The sequence below is a fragment of the Apium graveolens genome, chromosome 10 (assembly GCF_009905375.1).
Source record: "Apium graveolens cultivar Ventura chromosome 10, ASM990537v1, whole genome shotgun sequence".
NCBI lineage: Eukaryota > Viridiplantae > Streptophyta > Magnoliopsida > Apiales > Apiaceae > Apium > Apium graveolens.
The window spans coordinates 168,968,485-168,991,210 of NC_133656.1; the positions used below are offsets into that span (position 1 = coordinate 168,968,485).

The following is a 22,726-nucleotide window of genomic DNA, read 5'->3' on the forward strand; positions in this document are numbered from 1 at the left end:
CTAACCTAACGCTCGATATATGGGTATTATTGTATAAGTCTTTTGTGGACCTCACTCATTGCACGGTCAAATAAGCATATTTGTGTTGTTTATGTGTTAGCAATAAGGGCATGAATCCATGTATAACTCCGATATATGAATTGGAGTGTTATAAGTCATTTTGAGTTTAGCTTTTTATTTTATTTATAACCGTGTGATTGCCTTGATGAGTAGTGAGTCATGATTATTGATCTAGTTGCGATGTATATCCACAAGCATTTGCACACACACATGTTTCTGGCTTGTAAATTGATTTATGGAATATGATTGATCTTTGTGCGAATAACTGCATTTATTGAGATATTTCTTGTTGCTTGGTTTAGTTAATCTGAGGGGATCGTTGCATTCATATTAGTTACATTCCTGCATTTTTATTTTTTGTTCTTTGAGTCTGTTTATGCTTGAGGACAAGCATCGGTCCAAGTTTGGGGGTGTGTTAAGTGGCATTTATGTCCACTTAGAATGCTCTATAAAGGCTTGAATTGATGTTTTGTACTCGAGTTATTTGTGTATTTGGTGTGGTTTTGTAGTGTTTTTGCATTTCAGGCATATAACAGGAATCAAGGTAATTTAGCACTGTTTTGGTTCTAAATTGTTGTTAGGAAGGTGTCAAGAAGATTACTCGTGAAAAGGCCAACTCAACCCAGCAAGAAAAACAGAATTTAGGATATTTTTTTCCGAAGAGTCAGCGCGCCCGCGCTGTAGTAGCGCACGCCCGCGCTGTAGTAGCGCGCGCCCGCGTCATGTTTCCAGAAAGACAGCGCGCCCGCGCAGGTGAAGCGCGCGCCCGCGCCAGGTCGGGATGGCAGAATTCTGTTTCTAATTGGATTCTGATAGTTTGAAGCCCTGGTTGATTCTATAGCATATATATTAATAACTTATGATTATTTTTAACAACAAGACATACCAAAGCTTAAGGAGAAGGCGTAAGAAGACCGTATAGCACAATTCAACCAAGGCGAAGAGGATCTAGTTTATTCTTGTGATTCTTTGTTTTAAGTTATCAACTTGGATGCTAGTTTTCTTATTTGTTGAACCTAAACTCTTGTGTAACGTACTTGGTTTTATTATTTATTCAGTATAAAGACTGCGTTTATTATACCATGCTTTCATCGGAACCCACATTGATGATGAGTCCGATTATGGGCTAATCGTAATCGTGGGGTTCTAGCGGATTTATTTATGGATTTCTTTAGTTAATTTGTTTCGATGCCTTAGTATGTGGTGATTGTATGATAACCTAGTATTAGTTGTGCTTATTCGTCTAATAAGCGGCGCGAACTTATAAGACAGCGTGTTAATCTCTATTGAAGCAAAAGTGAATCTAGGGGTTTAGAACTTGCCTTACTAGCATAGGTTCATGTATTTATGCATGATTCATAGGTAATTTTTAACCATCTTACTTGCCCTATGTAATCATGATAGATAACTTGTGCATTAAATCGTTATGTTGTCAAATTCTATAGACATATAGGGTCTCAATATAATTGGTGTCTATTCAGCTTCTATCTATTTGTGGATGTATGGTAGTAGGGTATTCGTACAACAAAAGTTGGCGTTTACTAGTTTCGTGTTATCTGATTAGTGTCATCACCATTGCATGATAAGGTTAAGAATAAAAAGGCTATTGAATGAAGTAGTAATGAAGTTAGAATCCCATGTTTGTGTCATATAGTAATCAATCCTTTTTAATCTCTTAGTTAATGTTCTTTAGTATAATCTCTTAGTTAATCGTAGTTATAAAAAATCTCAATTTGTTGATCGTCTTAGCATTGAATAATAACCATATCATTGTTGAATAAGTGTATTGATTGAAATTAATCTAAACCAGTCTCTGTAGGAATGAACTAGAAATAATTATATATTACTTGCAATCACGTATACTTGCGTGAATATTAACGCGTGTTTAGAGTTGAAAAATCTCTTTTTTCCTCATCTTGATTTTGGATATTCTTGGAACGACGACTCTCGTCCATCGTACGTCCAGACCTATGAGGATGTGGAGCAACCTGATTTTCGATATGAGGTCTCTCTCTCCCATCAGTGTCCTCGTCAACAAGTTCCACAAAAGACTCGACATCGTCAGAATACTCCAAGCGTCGTGGAGTGATTCAAGGATTTCCTCCATTAGCTTGGCCACGAACATCGTGGGTGTTTCCTTCAACAATGGGGGCTTTCTCCATAGCATGACCATGGCGGGTGAAACAACGACCTCTCCTTGTCTTGTGAAGCTCCACCGTGTTCAACCTTGAATTAAAGTTGCTCAAAGTATCTCCCATGCGATACAGTTGCTCCAAGATATCAGCGTTGCTAATGAGAACTTGTGGTGTTCCTCCCACACCTGGAGCTCGTGGAGGATCCACTACCTTTCTGCGCACATAGGGTTCATGCTGAGTGTAGCCTCCCTCACCATCTCCTTCAGATCTGATATCACTTCCATCATAAGAACTTTCATCACGATTGTAAGAAATCTTTTCCTCCCAAGATTATGATCTTGATTAGCCCCCTCCTTCTAGCGCCAATTTGTTGACGGAGGAATTTGGTATCAACAAGGTTTGAGGTTCGTCACCGGAATCAAGATCTACGATGGTGGTTCTTCTCCGAAAAATTGAGCGGATTGTGGTGGTTGTGATAAATTGGGTGCTGAGATTGATTAGGATTAGTGGTGGCTCCTTTTTAGTTCTCAACTTCCAAACCCTCTTAATGTGCCTACGTACCCTTTATATAGGGATCAAACTTGACGTAGTTCTTGGAGAACAAAAAATCTAATGGGCTTAGACTTCTCATTCCTAGGCCCGGTAGAAGTCCCTACAGAATCCATATTCCGCTAGCTTTAGGAATGTCCAACTATGAGGCCCAACCGCGAAGGCCCAAGGTTCGTCCATAATTTCACGGATAATGCATCTCCATACGCAAGGATAGCACTCTGCTATAACACTGGAGCGTGGAAAAGCCTTTTGCCTTATCCTGAGCGAGGATAAGCCCGGAGCGAGTACAAGCCCGGAGCGAGGACAAGCCCTTTGCCTTGTCCTGAGTGAGGACAAGCCCGGAGCTAGGACAAGCCCGGAGCGAGGACAAGCCCGGAGCGAGGAAAAGCCCTTTGTGTTGTCATGAGCGAGGACAAGGTCTTTGCCTTGTCCTGAGCGAGGAAAGCTCAAAGCGAGGACAAGCCCGGAGCGAGGACAAGCCCTCTGCCTTGTCCTGAGCGAGGACAAGCCCGGAGCGAGCACAAACTCTTTGCCTTGCGAGGACAAGCCCGGAGCGAGGACAAGTCCGTTCATCCAAACAAGTCATGTAGCGCATTCCACTTGTCTAGGGCACGCCCTACCCCTAGGACGCGTCCACTTCTGTGGTGTTGCAGCTTAAACCCAAACATATTCCATATCTTTCATTTCATTAAATGAGGGCGCGTCCTAACTCCAGGACGCGTCCTCCCCTCATGTGTTGCAGCCTAAAATCTAATATTTCATCATTTTGCCCCAATTTGATTTCAATTGATTTGTTCTTAACCCAAAATGATACATTACCAAATTTTGGTTATAATACCTAGTTACGGACGAAGGCTTTGCGACTAAGGGGTCCAAAATTTTCGATTGCCCTTCAAATAAAGTTTTAAAAGATGTGGTGCAAATATTTTTGCAAAATAGCCGACTCACGAAAATCCCAAGAGGACTTTTCGGAGTTTTAAGTTTTATATCTTGGGACAAATGGTGTCATATACTACTAACAGCTAATTCCAAGCATTTTATGCATATAAACCCAAGACAGACAGAAGATTTAGCAAAGCATCAATGGAAGGCACTGCTATCATTTTGTCGTGCACATGTTTACTCTCAATCTTAATGTTCTACTCTGCAGCAGACACGTTAACTGTAAATCAAACCATCAGTGATGGACATACCATTGTGTCCGCAGGAGGAGACTTTGAAATGGGATTTTTTAGCCCGCAAGGCAATCCCAAGAATCGATATTTCGGTGTATGGTTCAAGAAGATATCAAATGGAACAGTTATATGGGTGGCGATCCCAATGATGCATTTATGCATCTAGCCACATCATTAAATTACCATAAATAAGATAAATATTATTGTGCTCTAAATGAAAATTAGGGGAAAGTGACAAAATTTAGGTAAATTAGGAAATATTTGGTTTCAAAATGCATATAACATTGGAATTGAAGTTTTATTTTAAGATCAAAAGACACTTATTGGTGTCAAATTATAGCAATAGTTATAACTATTTTACATATTATATTTGACTTCTATTATAACTTTTTTTAAAATAAATTGTTTACTGTCATTTTTCCCTTTAAAAGGTTACACAGTTTTTTTGCGGAAAAAGTCGCACAAAGTTTGAGTTACAAAGATATTATTTAAATCAGTGAGCTATAATCATTATATCCATACTCTTTATTAAGTAGCGAAACCTGGTATAATTTGGTGTTAAAAGTATTAAAGTATCAAATTTTGGTACTTACCTACACAAATTGACTTCTATTCTCTACAAACTTTGTTTTTTTAACACAAATCGACTTCTATTCTTTGTAAATTTTATTTTCTTTTTAATTAGTGTTCATCTAATCATTTATTTACTTCATAAAATAAAAATAATATATATTTATGTATAATTTGGTGCTAAAAGTACCAAAGTACCAAATTTTGGTACTTACCTGACATAAGTTGACATCTATTCTCAATAAACTTACCAAATTTTGGTACTTACCTGACATAAGTTGACTTCTATTCTCAATAAACTTTGTTTTTAATACAAATCGGCTTCTATTCTTTGTAATTTTTTTATTATTTTTATCGTAGCTAACTCACAGCCGCTACTCTTCGGGTGCGCACTGGGTAAACCCTACGGGCTCACGCAATAGCCTGCAAACCAGCTACCCTTCGGGTGCGCACTAGGTAAACCCTACGGGCTCACGCAATAGCCTGCAAACCACATGAACTAAGGTAAACCGCATTTAAGATGCGACAGACTCTAGTTCAGGAGGCATAATCATAAATTCTCTTCCCGTGAGATTCGAACCTGTGACCAAGAGAAGGATAGTTATCCCCTCTTTAACCAACTGAGCCAACCCCTACGGCTATTCATTATAAATTTTTTTTTTTCGTTAGTGTTCATCCAGTTGTCTATTTACTTTATAAAATAAAAATATTTTTTAAACGATTTGTAAATTATATTAAAAATTTATTAAGTTACGTTAAATTAAGTAAAATAACTTATATTTATTTTTAATTTTAAAAAAACTACAAACTACTAAGTAAACTACTTACACGAATTGACTTATATTCTCTGTAAACTTTATTTATTTAAAAATTATATTAAAAATATATTAAGTTGCGTTAAATTAAGTAAATAACATATATTTACTTTTATTTTGAAAAACTACTAACTACAAAGTAAACTATTAACACGAATTGACTTCTATTCTCGGTAAATTTTATTTTCTATAGTATTATTTTAAAACTAATTAAGTAATAGCAAATGACTTTAGTAACATTTATTAACTTTTAAACTGAAAATTATTGATTTAACGGTCATATATTTTACTGTCCATCACAACGTTTATTTACTTTAAATTAAAAAACATATTTTAACAGTAACAGATTTATGGGTTGTATTTAGATTATATTAAGTAATATTAAATTAAGTTTAATAACATCTATTTACTTTTAATTTATAAATTAATCTTTATCGATAATTAAGTAATATTAAATAAACTATATTGAAAAGGCTAATTATAAGATAATTATCAAATTATATTATTTAATATTAAATTATCTAAAGAACAGATATTTGGTTCATAAGATAGAGATACAATTCGTTTCACAAAAATAAAATTAATATGTTAGATTTTTATATCAAGTAAAACAATGCAAAACTAGAATTATAGTGAAAAATTTCATAACTAATTCGATTCTTTCTAATCACATAACTATTTTTTGCAAGTACCAATTTAATATTGATATTAATATAGTAGTTTTAATTCCTTTTTCACATGAATTATGAATAATTCTCTACAAATATTAATTCGATATTTTTAATCTCGGACCCGTATTTAGCACGTGTTATCAACTATCTATACTAATAAGGAAATCATGTTTAGGTGCTAAATTTTGGTACTCACTAGAAAATTATATAAATCTTTTTCATAATTTTATGTAATAAAATCTCAACTGACAAAATTAACTTCTACTCTCTGTAAATTTTATTTTCCTTTCATTTTTATTTGTTGCTGAACATCCAAACGTCAGTTTACTTTAAATAATCGTATTAGTAAGTTAACACATCAGATTTATATAAGTAAATAATTAGGTACATGCATAACTAGAACTATACGGTGAGATTTTAGAGTTACACTTAACTTCGATTTTTTAACTACAAATTTTAACAGCATTTTATATATTGTATTTAGATCTATATTTTGCACGGATTATAAATTTCAATTTTATACAAATAATAATGGGATTCTATTATTTTTAATTTCGGGCACGTGCGAAGCACCAGTTACCAACTAGTATACTTTTATTTTGAAAAACTACTAACTACAAAGTAAACTATTAACACAAATTGACTTCTATTCTTTGTAAACTTTATTTTCTATAGCATTATTTTAAAAATAATTAAGTAATTGCAAATGACTTTACTAATATTTATTAACTTTTAAACTGAAAATTATTAATTTAACGATCATATATTTTACCGTCCATCACAACGTTTATTTACTTTAAATTAAAAAACATATTTTAAGAGTAACAAATTTATGGGTTGTATTTAGATTATATTAAGTAATATTAAAGTAAGTTTAGTAACATCTATTTACTTTTAATTTATAAATTATTTTTTATCGATAATTAAGTAATATTAAATAAACTATATTGAAAAGGCTAATTATAAGATAATTATCAAATTATTTTAATTAATATTATATTATCTAAAAAACAGATATTTGGTTCATATGATAGAGATATAATTCGTTTCACAAAAATAAAACTAATATGTTAGATTTCTATATCAAGTAAAACAATGCAAAACTAGAATTATAGTGAAAAATTTTATAACTGATTCGATTTTTTTTAACCACATAACTATTTTTTGCAAGTAACAATTTAATATTTGATATTAATATATTAATTTTAATTCGTGTTTCGCACGAATTATGAATAATTCTCTACAAATATTAATTCGATATTTTTAGTCTCAGACCCGTGTTTCGCACGGGTTATAGCTATCTATACTAATAAGCTTCCCAAATCTTGGTACTCACTAGAAAATTTATACAACTATTTTTAAAATTTTATGTAATAAAATCTCAACTGACAAAAATTAACTTTTACTTTTACTCTTTCTAAATTTTATTTTTTTATTTGTTGCTGAACATGAACATTCGAGCGTCGATTTACTTTAAAATAATCGTATTAGTAACTTAACATGTCAGATTTATATAAGTAATTAGGTGCATGCATAATTAGAAACGGTGAAATTTTAGAGTTACACTTAACTTCGATTTTTTAACTATATATTTTAACAACATTTTATATATTATATTTAGATATGTATTTTGCACGAATTATGAGTTTTAGTTTTATGCAAATAATAATGTGACATTATTATTTTAATTTTGGGCTCGTGCTTCGCACGGGTACCAACTAATATTTATGATTACTAAACTTATGTAAATTTAGTAGTATAATGTTAAATAATCATTCGCAGTAAAATATTAAGATATCATAAAAAGATCCAACAATATCTTATACTTTCACCGGTTCCCTCAATTGTATACTTTTCATAATCCGATAACATATATAACGAATATCAATATTAATATAAACAATTAGATTAAACAAATAAGGGATGTGAGGACTCGAACGGACGAGTCCTTCTCTGAATCGAACTCTGATATCACGTTAAAATTGATAAAAGGTGCTTTGTATTTTTTGATCACTCAATATGATAATAATGTGTTTAAGGTTATATATATACCTTAATATTACAATATTATATCTTATACTCACTCAGTACCAGCCAAATGTTATCGTTTCTGAGAGAGTATCTGATACTCATTTTAAGATGAATATAAAGTATAGTTCTATAACTTTTAAAAAAAAAATCTTTTTTTGAATAAAAATATAATGTTCAAATTTTTATTCAGAAAAAGAAATTTTTTAAAAAAAGTTATAAAACTATATTTTTTATTTATCTTAAAATACGTGTCGAATACTTTCTTAGAAATAATAACAATTAGGAGAGAGAGGGAGTAATATATAGCTAAAATAAAATATAGCAGTAAAACTGGCCTGCTAATAAGTATAGCAGTAAAAAAACATAGCCGTGACCCCTAGTTAGAGTTGAAAATAGACGGGTATTATGGGGAACAAAATTATCAACTAGTATTGAGGGGACGAACACTTTCCTTTACTCATGAAAACTGGGACGGACTTTTACCCAGCTTTCGTAAAGGCCGGCCTGGTTAGAGAGGATGAAGACTTTGCGACTCAGGGTCTTTGACAAGGGTCCCAATTATTCGATTCCCCTTCACATTAATTTTGTAAAAGATCGTGTACAATTTTTCCAAAGTCTAGATGACCCCCATAGTTGCAGTCTTACAGGGTAAACGACTCGTTAAAATCCCAAGGATTGACTTTTTGAGTTTCGAGTTTTTTAACTTGGGGACAAATGGTGTCGCATACTACAAACTGCTAATTTACTACCACGTATTTTATGCATAAAAACTCGAGACAAACAGAAGAATTAGCAAAGCATCAATGAGAGGCACTGTTATCATTTTGTTGTGCTCATGTTTACTCTCAATTCTAATGTTCTCCTTTGCAGCAGACACCGTGACTGCAAATCAAACCATTAGTGATGGACATACCATTGTGTCCGCAGGAGGAGACTTTGAAATGGGATTTTTTAGCCCCCAAGGCAATCCCAAGAATCGATATTTCGGTGTATGGTTCAAGAAGATATCAAATGGAACAGTTATATGGGTGGCTAATAGAAATTCTCCGATTTTTAATACGTCAGGCGTTGTAAGGGTCAGTAGCAGGGGAATTGTTGTAAGTACTAATCAAAGTACTACTGTCAGTATATGGACATCAAATTTTTCGGGATCAGTGAAGAATCCAGTGGCTCAGCTATTAGACACAGGGAACCTTGTTTTTCGTGATGAAAATGAGCAACAAAAGTTTGCATGGCAAAGTTTTGATTATCCTGTGGATAATTTCCTAGCAGGCATGAAATTTGGATATGATTTAGTAAGTGGCATTGACAGGTACTTTTCATCATGGAAAAGTGAGGATGATCCATCACTTGGTGATTATATTCATCGACTTGATAAAAATGGTTTTCCACAGCTAATGGTGTGGAAAGATTCAGATGCTTGGTATAGATATGGACCTTGGGTTGGCTCAAGATTTAGCGGTAATTCTGTACTTAAACCTAATGGAATCTACACAACCGGATTTGTTATAACTGAGACGGAGGCTTATTATTATTTTAATCGTGTCAATAGCGAATCTCCTGCAACAAGGCTGACAATGACACCAGGTGGCTTATCAAGTCGTTATATATGGAACAGAGATAAACATATTTGGACACAATATCTGACTTTACAAGTGAGAGATTGTGATCGTTATGGGATTTGTGGAACAAATGGTGTTTGCAATCTTAACAAGTCTCCTAGGTGTGAATGTATGACTGGGTTTCATCCGAAAAAGCCAGAAGATTGGGCAGAAGCAGATTGGCTTAGTGGCTGTTCGCGCAAAGTTCAATTGGAATGTGGAAATGATGGAGATGGTTTTTTGAAGTATATTGGTGTAAAATTGCCAGACACACGATGGTCATGGTATAACATGAGCATGAGCCTTGCAGAATGCGAGAACAAGTGCTTGAAGGATTGCAATTGTACAGCCTATTCAAATACAGATATTCGAAATGGGGGAACTGGATGCTTGTTATGGTTTGGTGGTCTGATGGATATGCGAGGCTACTCAGACGATGGACAAGATCTTTATGTAAGAATGCCAGCTTCTGAATTAAGTAAGCAGTTTTTTTGAAGCTACTGTTATTAGGTATAACTTCAATACTTTCTTTCCTTTTATTTAATTAGTTGAACTTTCAATATAATATATTTTTACACAGAGGATAACAGAAAATTCAGAGTAAAGAAGCACCTGTGGATCATACTAGTTCCAGTGCCTGCAGTGCTAACACTAATGATAGGCAGTTTCCTGTGGTATGCATACAAGGCAAAAAGGCTTAAGAGAGCAGGTAATTTTAAGTACTGGATTCGTGCATTAATTCATTCTTCAATATTAATCAGTGGTAGTTGATTTGGAAACTCCTATTGTCTGAATAATATTAACACATAGACTCATAAGAATTTGTTCAGAAGATTGGATATTTGCTCACCAAAACAATCAATTTACTTTTGCATGTGCAGAAAAAGTCAGACCTCAAGAGAAGGAAGACCTAGATTTACCTTCATTTAGCTTCATGCAAATTGCAAATGCCACTGCTAATTTCTCCAACAACAATCAGCTTGGCAAAGGTGGATTTGGGACTGTATACAAGGTGAACATTTAGTTTCCAGCTTTGTAAAGAAAAGTGTCAACATAATAATGTCTCTAAGGTTAGGATAGATTTTCCGTGAAATTAATATACAAACTTGTTATTTTAAATTTAATCAAAACAACTGTTAAACCACCAAATATCTCTTAAAAGAAAAGTACACAACCATCTGCATAGGTAGAGCGCATAAGAGATCCAATTCTAACCTGCTAATAATAAGTTTATGTTCAGATGTTTCAAGATAGAAAGTGACATTGACCATCTGTCAGAATAAAAATGAAGATATCACATGTCCTAATTTGCAGGGGATCTTAGAAGAGGGACAGGAAATAGGTGTGAAGAGGCTGTCGGAGGATTCAGGACAAGGGGTAGACGAATTCATGAATGAAGTTTCATGCATTGCTAAACTTCAACATAAGAATCTTGTGAAGCTTCTTGGGTGCTGCATTGAGCAAGGGGAGAGGCTATTAATCTATGAGTATTTGCCTAACAAAAGTTTGGATGTTTATATTTTCGGTATGATCCAAATTAAAACTTCTCTATATTTGTTTAGTCTGTTGGTTTATGAGTATCATAGTCAAATCACCAATGCTGTTCTGCAATACAATGATTGGATTTGAATGGCAAATGAACAGATGAAAAAATGTGCCAATCATTAAACTGGCAGAAGCGGTACAATATTATAATTGGTATTGCAAGGGGACTACTCTATCTTCACCAGGATTCCAGACTAAAAATCATCCATAGAGATCTCAAAGCCAGTAATATTTTATTGGATCATGAGATGAACCCTAAAATATCAGACTTCGGCTTGGCTAAAATTTTTGGAGAGAATGAAACTCAAGCAAGTACAAGAAGAGTGGTTGGGACACAGTAATAATTTCTGCAAAATTTCAATAATGTTTAGATCTATTGCACAATAATAGATTTGACAAGCTAAGCATAACTGGCATGTATTATCAATCTTTTCCATGCAGCGGATACATGTCCCCGGAGTATGCCATTGATGGTGTGTTTTCAGTCAAGTCTGATGTCTACAGTTTTGGTATATCAGTTATAGAGATAATAACTGGGAAGAGAAACAGAAGTTTTGATCATCCGGATCACAACCTTAATCTAATTGGACATGTAAGTAAATTTATATCCATGGTATAAGTTCTTAATCTGCTGGTCTAGTGACCTTAGTAAATATTTGTGAACTAATATGCAGGTATGGAAACAATACAATGAGTGTAATCTTTTGGAAGTAGTTGACAGTGTGGTGTTGGAGTCGAGTAATGAACATGAAGTGTTTCGAGTAATTCAAATTGGGCTACTGTGCGTGCAAGAATATCCGGAAGATAGGCCAAACATGTCATCGACAATCATGATGCTGACTAGTGATGATGCATTGCCTATTCCTAAACAGCCTGGGTTTTTCTCGGAGAGAAGAAATCGTCGTAGAATAGGCTCTTCACAAAAAGCATTTACCTTGAACACAATTAGTGTGTCATCTCTTGCACCTAGATAGTGGTATTTTTTTTCTTATGACAATATTCCTGGCCCTGGGAGTTGAGACACAACTAAATATACTCAACCAACAACCAGTACTCGTCAACTGTTGAGTTTTTGAGTGAAACAGATTCTTCATTAAGCGACCTAAATCATGTACCTTGAGCAGCATTAGTGTGTAGCATTTGTTGTTATTCGTCTTTTTTGATAAGTTAATTAGTTTGGTCAGTATTGTGGAATCAGTAATCTTAATCAAAAAAATTAGCAATTGTACTTGATTCAACATGTTCTGGGACAGTCATCAAATTTTTTCGATAAGTCGCTTTTGATCATGATATGTCTGATCACTGAACTTCACCAAAAAAATTAACAACCGTATTTGATTCAACATGTTCTGTTAGAGTCGTCAGAAATTTTGATGTAATTCATCTTTATGTAACCATATTGGATCACTATTTTAATTTACCTTAAAAGTGATTATATTGGTGTGTCATTTTAAAGGCATTAGAGAAGTCCAATAAAATGCCGTATCATTCCTATAATTTGAAACCAAATGTAAAAAATTTTAGTTCTAAAGGAGTTTTATACTTTTGCAAATATGTATCATTGGTTCTAAATTTGAGATTAAGGATACATTTATGCATCTAGTCACATCATTAAACTACTATATATGAGATGAATGTTGTTGTGCATTCAATGAAACTAAGGGGAAAGTGACAAAATTTAGGTAAATTATGAAATATTTGATTTCAAAATACATATAATATTGGAGTTAAAATTTTATTTTAAAAATACATATAATATTGGAGTTGAAATTTTATTTTAAAATTAAAATACACTTATTGGTGCCAAATTATAATAATAACTATAGCTATTTTGAATCTTATATTGGACTTTCTCTTACAACTTTTAAAAAAAAAATTGTTTACCGTCATTTTTCCCTTTAGAAAGTTACACACAATTTTTTTTGCGGAAAAAGTTACACAAAGTTTGAGTTACAAAGATATTATGTAAATCAGTGAGCTGTAATCCTTATAACCATATTTTTTTATTAATAAGCTAAACCACGTATAATTTGGTGCTCAAAATACCAAAGTCCCAAATTTTGGTACTTATCTATACAAGTTGACTTCTATTCTCTATAAACTTTGTTTTTTAACACAAATCGACTTCTATTCTTTGTAAATTTTATTTTCTTTTTAGTTAGTATTCATCTAATCGTCTATTTACTTCATAAAATAAAAATAACATATAACTATGTATAATTTGGTGCTAAAAGTACCAAGGTACCAAAGTACCAAATTTTGGTACTTACCTGACATAAGTTAACTTCTATTCTCAATAAACTTACCAAATTTTGGTACTTACATGACATAAGTTGACTTATATTCTCAATAAACTTTGTTTTTAATATAAATCAACTTCTATTCTTTGCATTTTTTTTATCGTAGATAACCCGCAGCCGCTACTCTTCGGTGCACACTGGGTAAAACCCTACGGGCTCACGCAATAGCCTACACTCAGGAGGCATAATCATAAATTCTCTTCCCGTGAGATTCGAACATGTGACCAAAAGGATAGTTATCTCCTCTTTAACCACTGAGCCAACCCCTGTGGGCTATTCTTTGTTAATTTTATTTTCCTTTTTAGTTAGTATTCATCCAATTTTCCATTTACTTTATAAAATAAAAATATTTTTTAAACGATTTGTAAATTATATTAAAAATTTATTAAGTTACGTTAAATTAAGTAAAATAACTTATATTTATTTTTAATTTTAGAAAAACTACAAACTACTAAGTAAACTACTTACACGAATTGACTTATATTCTCTGTAAACTTTATTTATTTAGAAATTATATTAAAAATTTATTAAGTTACGCTAAATTAAGTAAAATAACATATATTTACTTTTATTTTGAAAAACTACTAACTATAAAGTAAACTACTAGCACGAATTGACTTTTATTCTCGGTAAATTTTATTTTCTAAAGTATTATTTTAAAAATAATTAAGTAATTGTTGTGCAAGACATGCTTGTACTTTAACAAGACTAAGTCAAATTGATAACCCAAAGTAAGTTGTATTGTAATCTTAGTTTGCATTTGTACTTGTAACATCTAAAGTCTGTAAAAATGTAAAAGAGCAGACTAAAGTCTTTTCGTTTAAACAGTATCAAGCCTAAGGATTCTATCTGGAAGAAGATCAAGAAGATCATAGCTCAGAAGAATTATGAAAAAGCTTGGAGTTGAATAAATCTGTTTGGATAAAAATATTCAATGTCAAGATCTCTATAAGTCACAGATTTAATGTTATAGAGAACTCACTCGAGAACTCCAAATGACTTATCGAGAAGTTAGAAAAGCTTATAGAGAACTCACAAAGATATCGACAAGTCAAATTGAAGACATGAAGATTTGAGATATCGACAAGTCATTTCTTCACTAGAGAACTGAGAGTTATCGACAAGTCAACATTCATTATAGAACTCTGAGTTATCGATAAGTCAAATTCCACTTGAGAACTCAGAGATATCGTTAAGCCAAAATTCACTAGAGAACTCTGAGTTATCGACAAGTCAAATTTGACTAGAGAACTTTGAGTTATCGACAAGTCAATAAGCCACTAGAGAACTCAGAGATATCGATAAGTCAAAGTGAAGATATGAAGATTAGAGATCTCGACAATCCAAATTTTCCTATAGTGAACTCAGAGACCTCTACAAGTCAAATTTACTATGGAGTACTAGAGATCTCGATAAGCCAATATACTTATCGAGATGTCAAGTTCTCTATAGATCAAATGGAGATCTCGAGGCAAAATCTCAAAGTACAATTTATAGACCAGTTCCATATCTAAGATTTACAATCAACAAACAATCCAAACAGCTGAATTGACAAGTCTACAAAAAGTAACTTGAAGGATGTGCAAGATCAATGGTGAAGATTAACTGACAAAGGAAGATCAAAGTAAACACAAGATGCTAAGGTATGCTAAGCCAGAAATAGAAGATACACTTTTCCTAAAATGAAAATGACAAGTGACAGTTTACTAAAATTAATAGCATGTCTTATTGTTCACTGTGTAAACCAGCAGTTAACTAAAGTATAAAATTAACACCTGTCCTTTAGTTAGTAGTAACAATTTAGATAGAAAATCTTGTAACACTCTCAAGAAGAAGCTAAATTCTTTATTAACAAAGAGCCTAGAAATTTTGTAGCAAAATATTCTTAATTTTAATATAAAATTAAATGAGTTTTGAAAGATCCGTGTTCTTTATCATTGCATATTTAATTTCTGCAGTAACACATTTCACTACAAGATTTAATTTACTTTGTTCAACCATAAAAAACTCAAGAAAGGCATAAAAACAGTAAAACACATTCACCCCCCCTGTGTGTTATTCATTTTCTAACAAGTGGTATCAGAGCAAAATCTGAAAGTAAACAGATTCAAGATCTTGGAAGAATGAATACACAGAAAATCAGTAGCATCAAAATTCCTACATTTGACAAAACTAACTACACTCTTTGGAAAAAGAAAATGCTGTTGTTTATCAAGATGGCCAATCCACTCTACATTCAGATTCTCAAAAATGGACCCTTCATTCCTATGGTTAGAGTTGAGGAATCTACAGATGGAGACATGGTCATTCTAGCTCATTATGCTCCGAAAGATCCTTCTAAGTACACTGAGCCTGAAAAGGAGAAAGTTTCCCTGTATAATGGCCTATAATTAACATTGATAGAGTCACTTGACAATGTGATGTACAACAACATTGTCAACTGTGATACTGCCAAGCAAATCTGGAAAAAGATTGAAATACTATGTGAAGGAACTAAGGAAGTTAGATCTAATCAAAGAAGGATACTAATTTCATAATATGAGGGTTTTATGGCCAATCCAAAAGAAAGTATAACTGATGTGTTTGAAAGATTCAATAAGCTGATAAATGACTTGCAGCTCCATGACAAATACTATGAAGCTGAAGAAGTGAACTTAAAGTTCTTGCTTACTCTTCCTGGTCATTTAGAACAGAAAATCTCAACAATCAGGGAAGGGAGAGACTTGAGCAGAATAACACTGGAAGTTCTATATAGAATTCTTAAAACATATGAACTATAAATGATTCAAAGGAAATCATTGAGATCTGGTCAAGGACATGTTGTAGATGGCTCAAGTGACTTAATTGTCAATAAAAGCCAAACATCTAATGATGAGCCAAGATCTCAAACTCCAACTGCCTCATCAAGTGAGCAAAGAACAAATGATTCACAGGAATATGTCATTCTGGAATTGGAAGAAGATGAGTTTTACACTCTTGATGAACTGGATGAGCTAGATCAGTCAATGGCCTATCTGGCAAGAAAGTTCTCTAACATTAGAGTAAAAAAGCCAAGATTCTTCAAGGGTAAATGACAGTCTTTCAACAAAGACAACAGCTGGAAAGAAAAAGGGAAGTACACATCTGATAGCAAAAATGGTTACAAAACTGGATCTGTTGACAGATCAAAGATAAGGTGCTTCAACTGTGATGAACTAGGCCATTTTTCCACAAAATGCAGGAATCCCAAGAAAGTAAAGAAGGACAAAGCTTATCTTGAACTGGAAGCAAAGTATGAAGCTCTTCTGAGGAAGTTGGAAATTATGCTTTAATGGCCTTAGAGCAAGGAGAATCATCCTCAACACAATCACATGTACCAACTCTCACTACCATTGATTTTAATGTGAGTCAATATAAGGAAACTATAGAAAAGATGAGCACATAAATGTTTCACATACATACAAGTATGGTTGCTGCTAATGAAGAAGTTAGCAGGCTGACAAAGATAAATGAGAAGCTTGAAAGTGAGAAACAAGAAGCTGAATTGTTGTTGGTGGAGCTTGAAACTGTAAGACAAGAAAATGCATATCAGAAGAACAAGCTCAAGTGTGCAAGTGAAATTGAAACAGTGCTAAGGGATAAGCTGGAAAAGAATGAAGTTAAATTGGAATCCTTCAAGAATGCATCTGAGTTAATTGGACAGTACCATGAGAAAAACAAGCCATGTCCAAACATTGCTATTGGTCTTGACTATTATGCCTTGAACAACAAAAATAAAGATATAGGTGATAAAGTAAAAGTAACAGAAAATGAAAATATTCCAGCAATGTTGAAAAAGGTTGTCTCTCCCATGTTCAAGGCATGTGAAGTAAATTTCAGTGAAGAAGAGTTGATTATCAAGCAAGAAATTGCTGATGAAGATAAAGAGAAGAAAAATACAGAAACAACTCCATCTTCCAAAGATGAAGAGAAGCTCATGGATAATCAAAGCTCCAAGACACCTGCCAAGGAAACCAAGACTGAAGATGCAAGAAAGAAGAAGAAAAATAGAAATGGGAAAATTGGGATAAACAAAAGTAATAATTTTGCTTATGTTGCTGATTATTAGGTCCCGTAAGAGGGCTATTTTAAGCTAGAAGGGGGGTTGAATAGCTTAATTACCAATTTAAAAATTGTTGTAGCGTTTTAAAAATATTTTATCCCTTTTTAAAACTTTACCGAGTGGTTATGCAGTTTATATGTGCGGAAAATAAAGTGCAAGGAAAGAAAATACCACACGGTGATTTTATCCTGGTTCGCGATGGCGCAACCTCTAATAGATTCGCTCACCCCTCCTCCAGTCCCCGAGCTCCTCTCCCGGACTCAGGATTTTCCCTTATAATAAACTCGCTCCTTTAGTAGGCGGAGAAGCCTTTACACCCTTTACAAGTATTTGTCTTAGTACGTAACACAAGGGTCACCACCTCAAAATAAATGTATTACCTACACAACTTATCTTAGACAATAACTCCCTAATATTTCTTCAAAGTTGTTGTAGATTCTTTGTGTGGACTTGGCTTCCTTAGCTTTTTTCGGTCTTGGATCTTAGTGATCCGGTTTTGGGTCTTTCCTCTTCTTCATGGTGCGAAGACTACTAACTCCCCGTTAGTACGTCTAGGACTTGGGTCTTAGAACGAGAATCACCTCACGTCACTTCACCTCACTACAAAACTAATAAGACAATCCATGAAACAAACCAAGTATAGAAAATATGGTTTGAACTAGTATATTACTGTACTAGCCCACAAATAGTATAATATTCAAATAAGAATATTAAACAAAATAAGAATACTTGAGTTAAGATAATAAATAGTAGTCTAGGTATTTTTATGATTACTCCTTTATAAATTAAATAGATAGGTGGAGTAATATGAGAAGTCTTTTTATATTAAGAACTTATGGCTTATGACTTCTTTAGTATTCTTCTTCTTTCGATTATATATTTATAGATCGAAGAATACTTTAATGACAATCTCGGAGTTGTAATTTTACCTTTAAGTGTATCAACTTAAGGTTTTAAGGTATACTTGTATATTGACGATTATAAGGTCAAAGTATACTCTTTTAACTTTAAGCACGTTTATAAGATTTATGAGTCTTAGCCAAGATCCAATTAAATAAGTGCAAGTAATTGGCTTAAGATTGTGCTTTCGAAGTTTGGACGAATAATTACGAGTATTTTATAGATATCGTAGTATAACCCCACGGAACACTGAAAGATGTTAGAAGAGGCTTATACAATATGAATCGTAATTGTTTATATACATGATATGTGTTAGCCAAGATCCAATTAAATAACGTAAATTAATTGGCTAACTCGTGGATTTGATTCGTCCTTAATTTTAACGGATGATTATGAAGTAGTTTATATGGAACAAGCTATAATCCCCCGGAACACTAAAGATGTTAGAAGGGATTACACTTTTACTTCATAATATTTTATATGTACGTTATTAGTTAGAAAAGATCCAATTAAAGAGCGTTAAGTAATTGTCTAACTCGTACGATCCGTTTTAAGATTTGACAAATTACAAAGTATTTATATGAGACAAGTAATAATCCCCCGGAGAGCACTAAAGATGCTAGAAAGAATTACACTTAAACTTCATAATTATTTTATGAGCACGAATGAATATTAGCCAAGATCCAATTAAAGTGCAAGAAATAATTGGCTAACTCGTACTTGTGTCAAATATAATCTCCCCTTGGAGATAAAGTACTTTTCTTTTTAGATCTTCTCGTTGGAATGATTTATGTGAAGATCAAGTACTTATTCGAATTCCGAGTTCGAATCTAAATTCTCCCCGAGAACTTCCTTTATAAGAGAGCTTGTATTAGAGTTTAAGATGAAGTAGAGAAGTTAAGTACAAAGATTAAATACGAAGAACTTAAATAAGAAGCTAAAACTAACCACTTTTGGAAAACTGTCGGAAAGGTTCGCCGGAAAAATTCGCCGGAGGTTCGGCCGGATTTTGGCACTTTGGTCGAACTTGGGCAGCCCTTCGGGAGCCCGGAAGTGATAGTGGATGAGCTCACTTGTTGGGATAAAGCTTGGTTGGGTGAAGCTAAGCTTAAGTTTCAAAAATCTTGTATATATGTAAGTATATAGAAGAGAGAGAAGGTTTTTGAGAAGAAGTGTGTGTATAGAATTTGAAAGAGATGAAAAGAAGCACTTCTTGAAAAAATTCCAGAAACTTTGTGGCTCTTTAGCTTGAAGAAAATGGGCTGGGGTGGGGGTTTATTTATAGGAGGAGTTTGGTGGATTGAATGGTTGAGATTTGAGAAGGAATGAATGGTGGATGGAGTGTATCACATGGATTGAAGACATGGCAAGTAGGTTGTGTTTCTTTGAAAGTGGGAAGGAAGCACAAGCTAGTATTCATTCAAATCTGAGATGATATATATATATTAAATATATATTTTCCTTTTCTTTTAATCATTGTTTAATCACTTTAATTAAGGATTAAACACCATTAATTATGACCACTTTAAAAACTCCTAAATAAATATCATAAAAAATATGATAATTACTTAAATAATATAAAATGATGTCCTGTAAGTTTTGGTCAACTTTAGTCAATGGTAACTAGGTCAAACGTGGTCAACTGTGGGACCAACTGCCTCGATTTTTGTGCCCGGACAAAAATTCTCTGAATGCTACAATTTTTTTACCATACTTAGAAAATACCATTTAAATGATCCATACCAAATTTCAAGTCATTATAGCATGTGGAAGTATTTTATCTAAAAATGAAACTGTTCTGTCAGCCTTTCTTCTGAATAAAAAAATCGCGGGTCTTGAAATAAAGGAGATGGATCTTTTGACCAAAGTTTTGACTTGTATAAATACTTAAAATATATTTCCTAACATATAAAATATATTTGGATGAAAGGAAATGTGTTTGAGTATTTTTGAATAATATTCTCCTACAAATGCTGATTTTACGAAATAGGAGAAAATTACTGTAAGTAATCATGAATGAGTTGCAGAACTGGATATTAATATTTCAACCTTGAATATTAATAATATTTGAATAAAAAATCTTTTGATATATGTAGAGATATATTTTGGAGTGAAGAGTTAAATATTTTTGATATAGCACGAGACCTTTAAAGAATATTTCTGCAATATTCCTTATTCGAGCTTGTTGCTATATTCCTGTTGCAACACAGATCTAAGAAATATCATATCTTGATGTTTCTTCTTTGATCATATTGCCTTAGAGATATATTCCATAAAGATATAGTTTTGATGTTTTGCAAAAATGGAATATCTCTTTTATCTGTTTAAAAGACATGATTTTGCTAGTTTAACTTTTTGACTCTGATTTGGATCAATTAAATTCATGTCCTAATGGAGAGGATGTACGTGTTCTTAATTTTATGTTTAATCGTACAAATATCAAAATAAATAATATATCGAAGATATCCTTTCAATCTTCCCCTTTTTGGTATTTGCCAAACAAACATAAAATTATCAGTGTGTGCTTCCCCTTGGTGTATGCATGAATTTTTTGAAAAATATTTTGCACATTAAGCATTTATTTACTTAGAGATTAAATCTCTTTCTTGAGATCCTGCAAAATACTTTGTTAGATGTATCATACAATAATAGAACATAGATAGATCCTTGTATATCATAAAGATAGCAAGTATAAAAGATTGGAATTTAGGAGTCCAAACTTATATTTGTTCAAATTGATTATAATTTCTCTTCCCCTTTTGTTTGGTATATGCCAAAAAGAGTGTATATATATTTATGAGAAAGAGTTTTATTTAACATAATTGACTAGGTGAGCATGACAATTTGATCATAGATCTAATCAAGTGCATGCAGTTTTGAGCATATAAAGATGAATTCAAAAACTGTTTTGCATTGATTGACCTTAACTAGAGTATTTAATAGAAGTGGAACTCGTTAATCAAATACTTAAGTTTAAACAATAATGTAATACCTTTGAAATATATCATGCAGTGAACAAAGCAGTTGTATAAATTCATTTTTATATCATGAGTAGGGTTTTTGTTGACTGTATATATTTTTGAGAATACTAGACTATGAGTTTTATTGATTGTATTAATGTAAAACAATGAGACTAGTGTTTATCATGCATTTGTAATATGAAAAATTGTATTTGTTAATGATTTCAAATTTTACATACATGCATTTTTGCATTTTTTTTTCAGTCTTTAGAAATCAACAGGATACACGAATACATGACTTAGTGTTTTACAAAGCATTCTAATTTGTCAATCACATTATACACCAACTGTCACTAATACAAACTATTCTCTTGGTACAAAGTCTAACACCTATACATACTATTTTATCTTTTAAACAATTCTGGCCAATTTCATGTTACAAATTCTAATACTAATACAATCTATGTCTATTCTAGATCTGAGTAACAGACTACACAGTTTGGAGGTCTAATATATTCTAAGGAAAAATCACATTTCTAAAACAACCGAAAATAATACATATAAATCCATATTACTGATACGCTAGAAATTTTACACAGTCGATTACCACAAAAGGTACAGTTGGATTGGTTTGAGACTGGAACATAATACATCAATCTACTGTGTGTATGTGAAGTAAAATGACCAGAGGTTGAAAATATATACCTGTTTTACCTTATGGATTCTGACAGACTGCTTGGGAATTCAAGCGGTGTTCCTTGTGTACTTTGTGAAGCTCTTGCTGGATTCAAAGGACTCAATTTTGCCATTCTTTTCTTCTGGAGTTCATTCAGGGACATATGAGTCTTCCTGCACGTCAATTAGATAAAATACAAGGACTACCCTTTGGTAATCTGTCAGTCTTAATAGTGCACAGAGGATGTTAAAGACAGATTACATATGTATTGTATAAAGTATCTGGTCATAGCACATGCAGCAGATCAATTTAAGTTTATTAACTATGAAAATCCTGCAGAATGGTAAAAGAAATATAGTTTGATTTCTGATTTTATAAATATCTCTTTTGAGTATAAATCAGAAGTTACTAAATGCCATAAGATACTGGACAAGGCAGAGTACAACAAGACTGAATATGACAAACATTATTGACTCTTATACTAGCAGTATTATCACAATTAGAATAGAGAAACATGATAGTGTTCACATTTTCCTGCATAAGATAGATAAAGACAGATTTGCAACAAAACAAGCCATGATATTACCAAAAGTGTTCTCAATAATCAGTGTGGTTCACTGATTATTTAGAACAAAATCCTGAACCTGTTTTAAG

General features: G+C 32.8%; 1 protein-coding gene across 1 annotated transcript; it reads left to right on the top strand.

Annotated features, from left to right (window-relative positions):
- Positions 1–8,773: 8,773 nt before the first annotated feature.
- LOC141693120 (G-type lectin S-receptor-like serine/threonine-protein kinase At4g27290) lies at positions 8,774–12,286 on the top strand. Its single transcript, XM_074498124.1, has 7 exons — positions 8,774–10,088; positions 10,191–10,319; positions 10,492–10,622; positions 10,925–11,135; positions 11,255–11,492; positions 11,597–11,747; positions 11,830–12,286. Exons 1-7 carry the CDS (start codon positions 8,813–8,815, stop codon positions 12,127–12,129), a joined length of 2,436 nt encoding a protein of 811 aa, XP_074354225.1. The 5' UTR covers positions 8,774–8,812; the 3' UTR covers positions 12,130–12,286.
- The last annotated feature ends 10,440 nt before the right edge of the window (positions 12,287–22,726 follow it).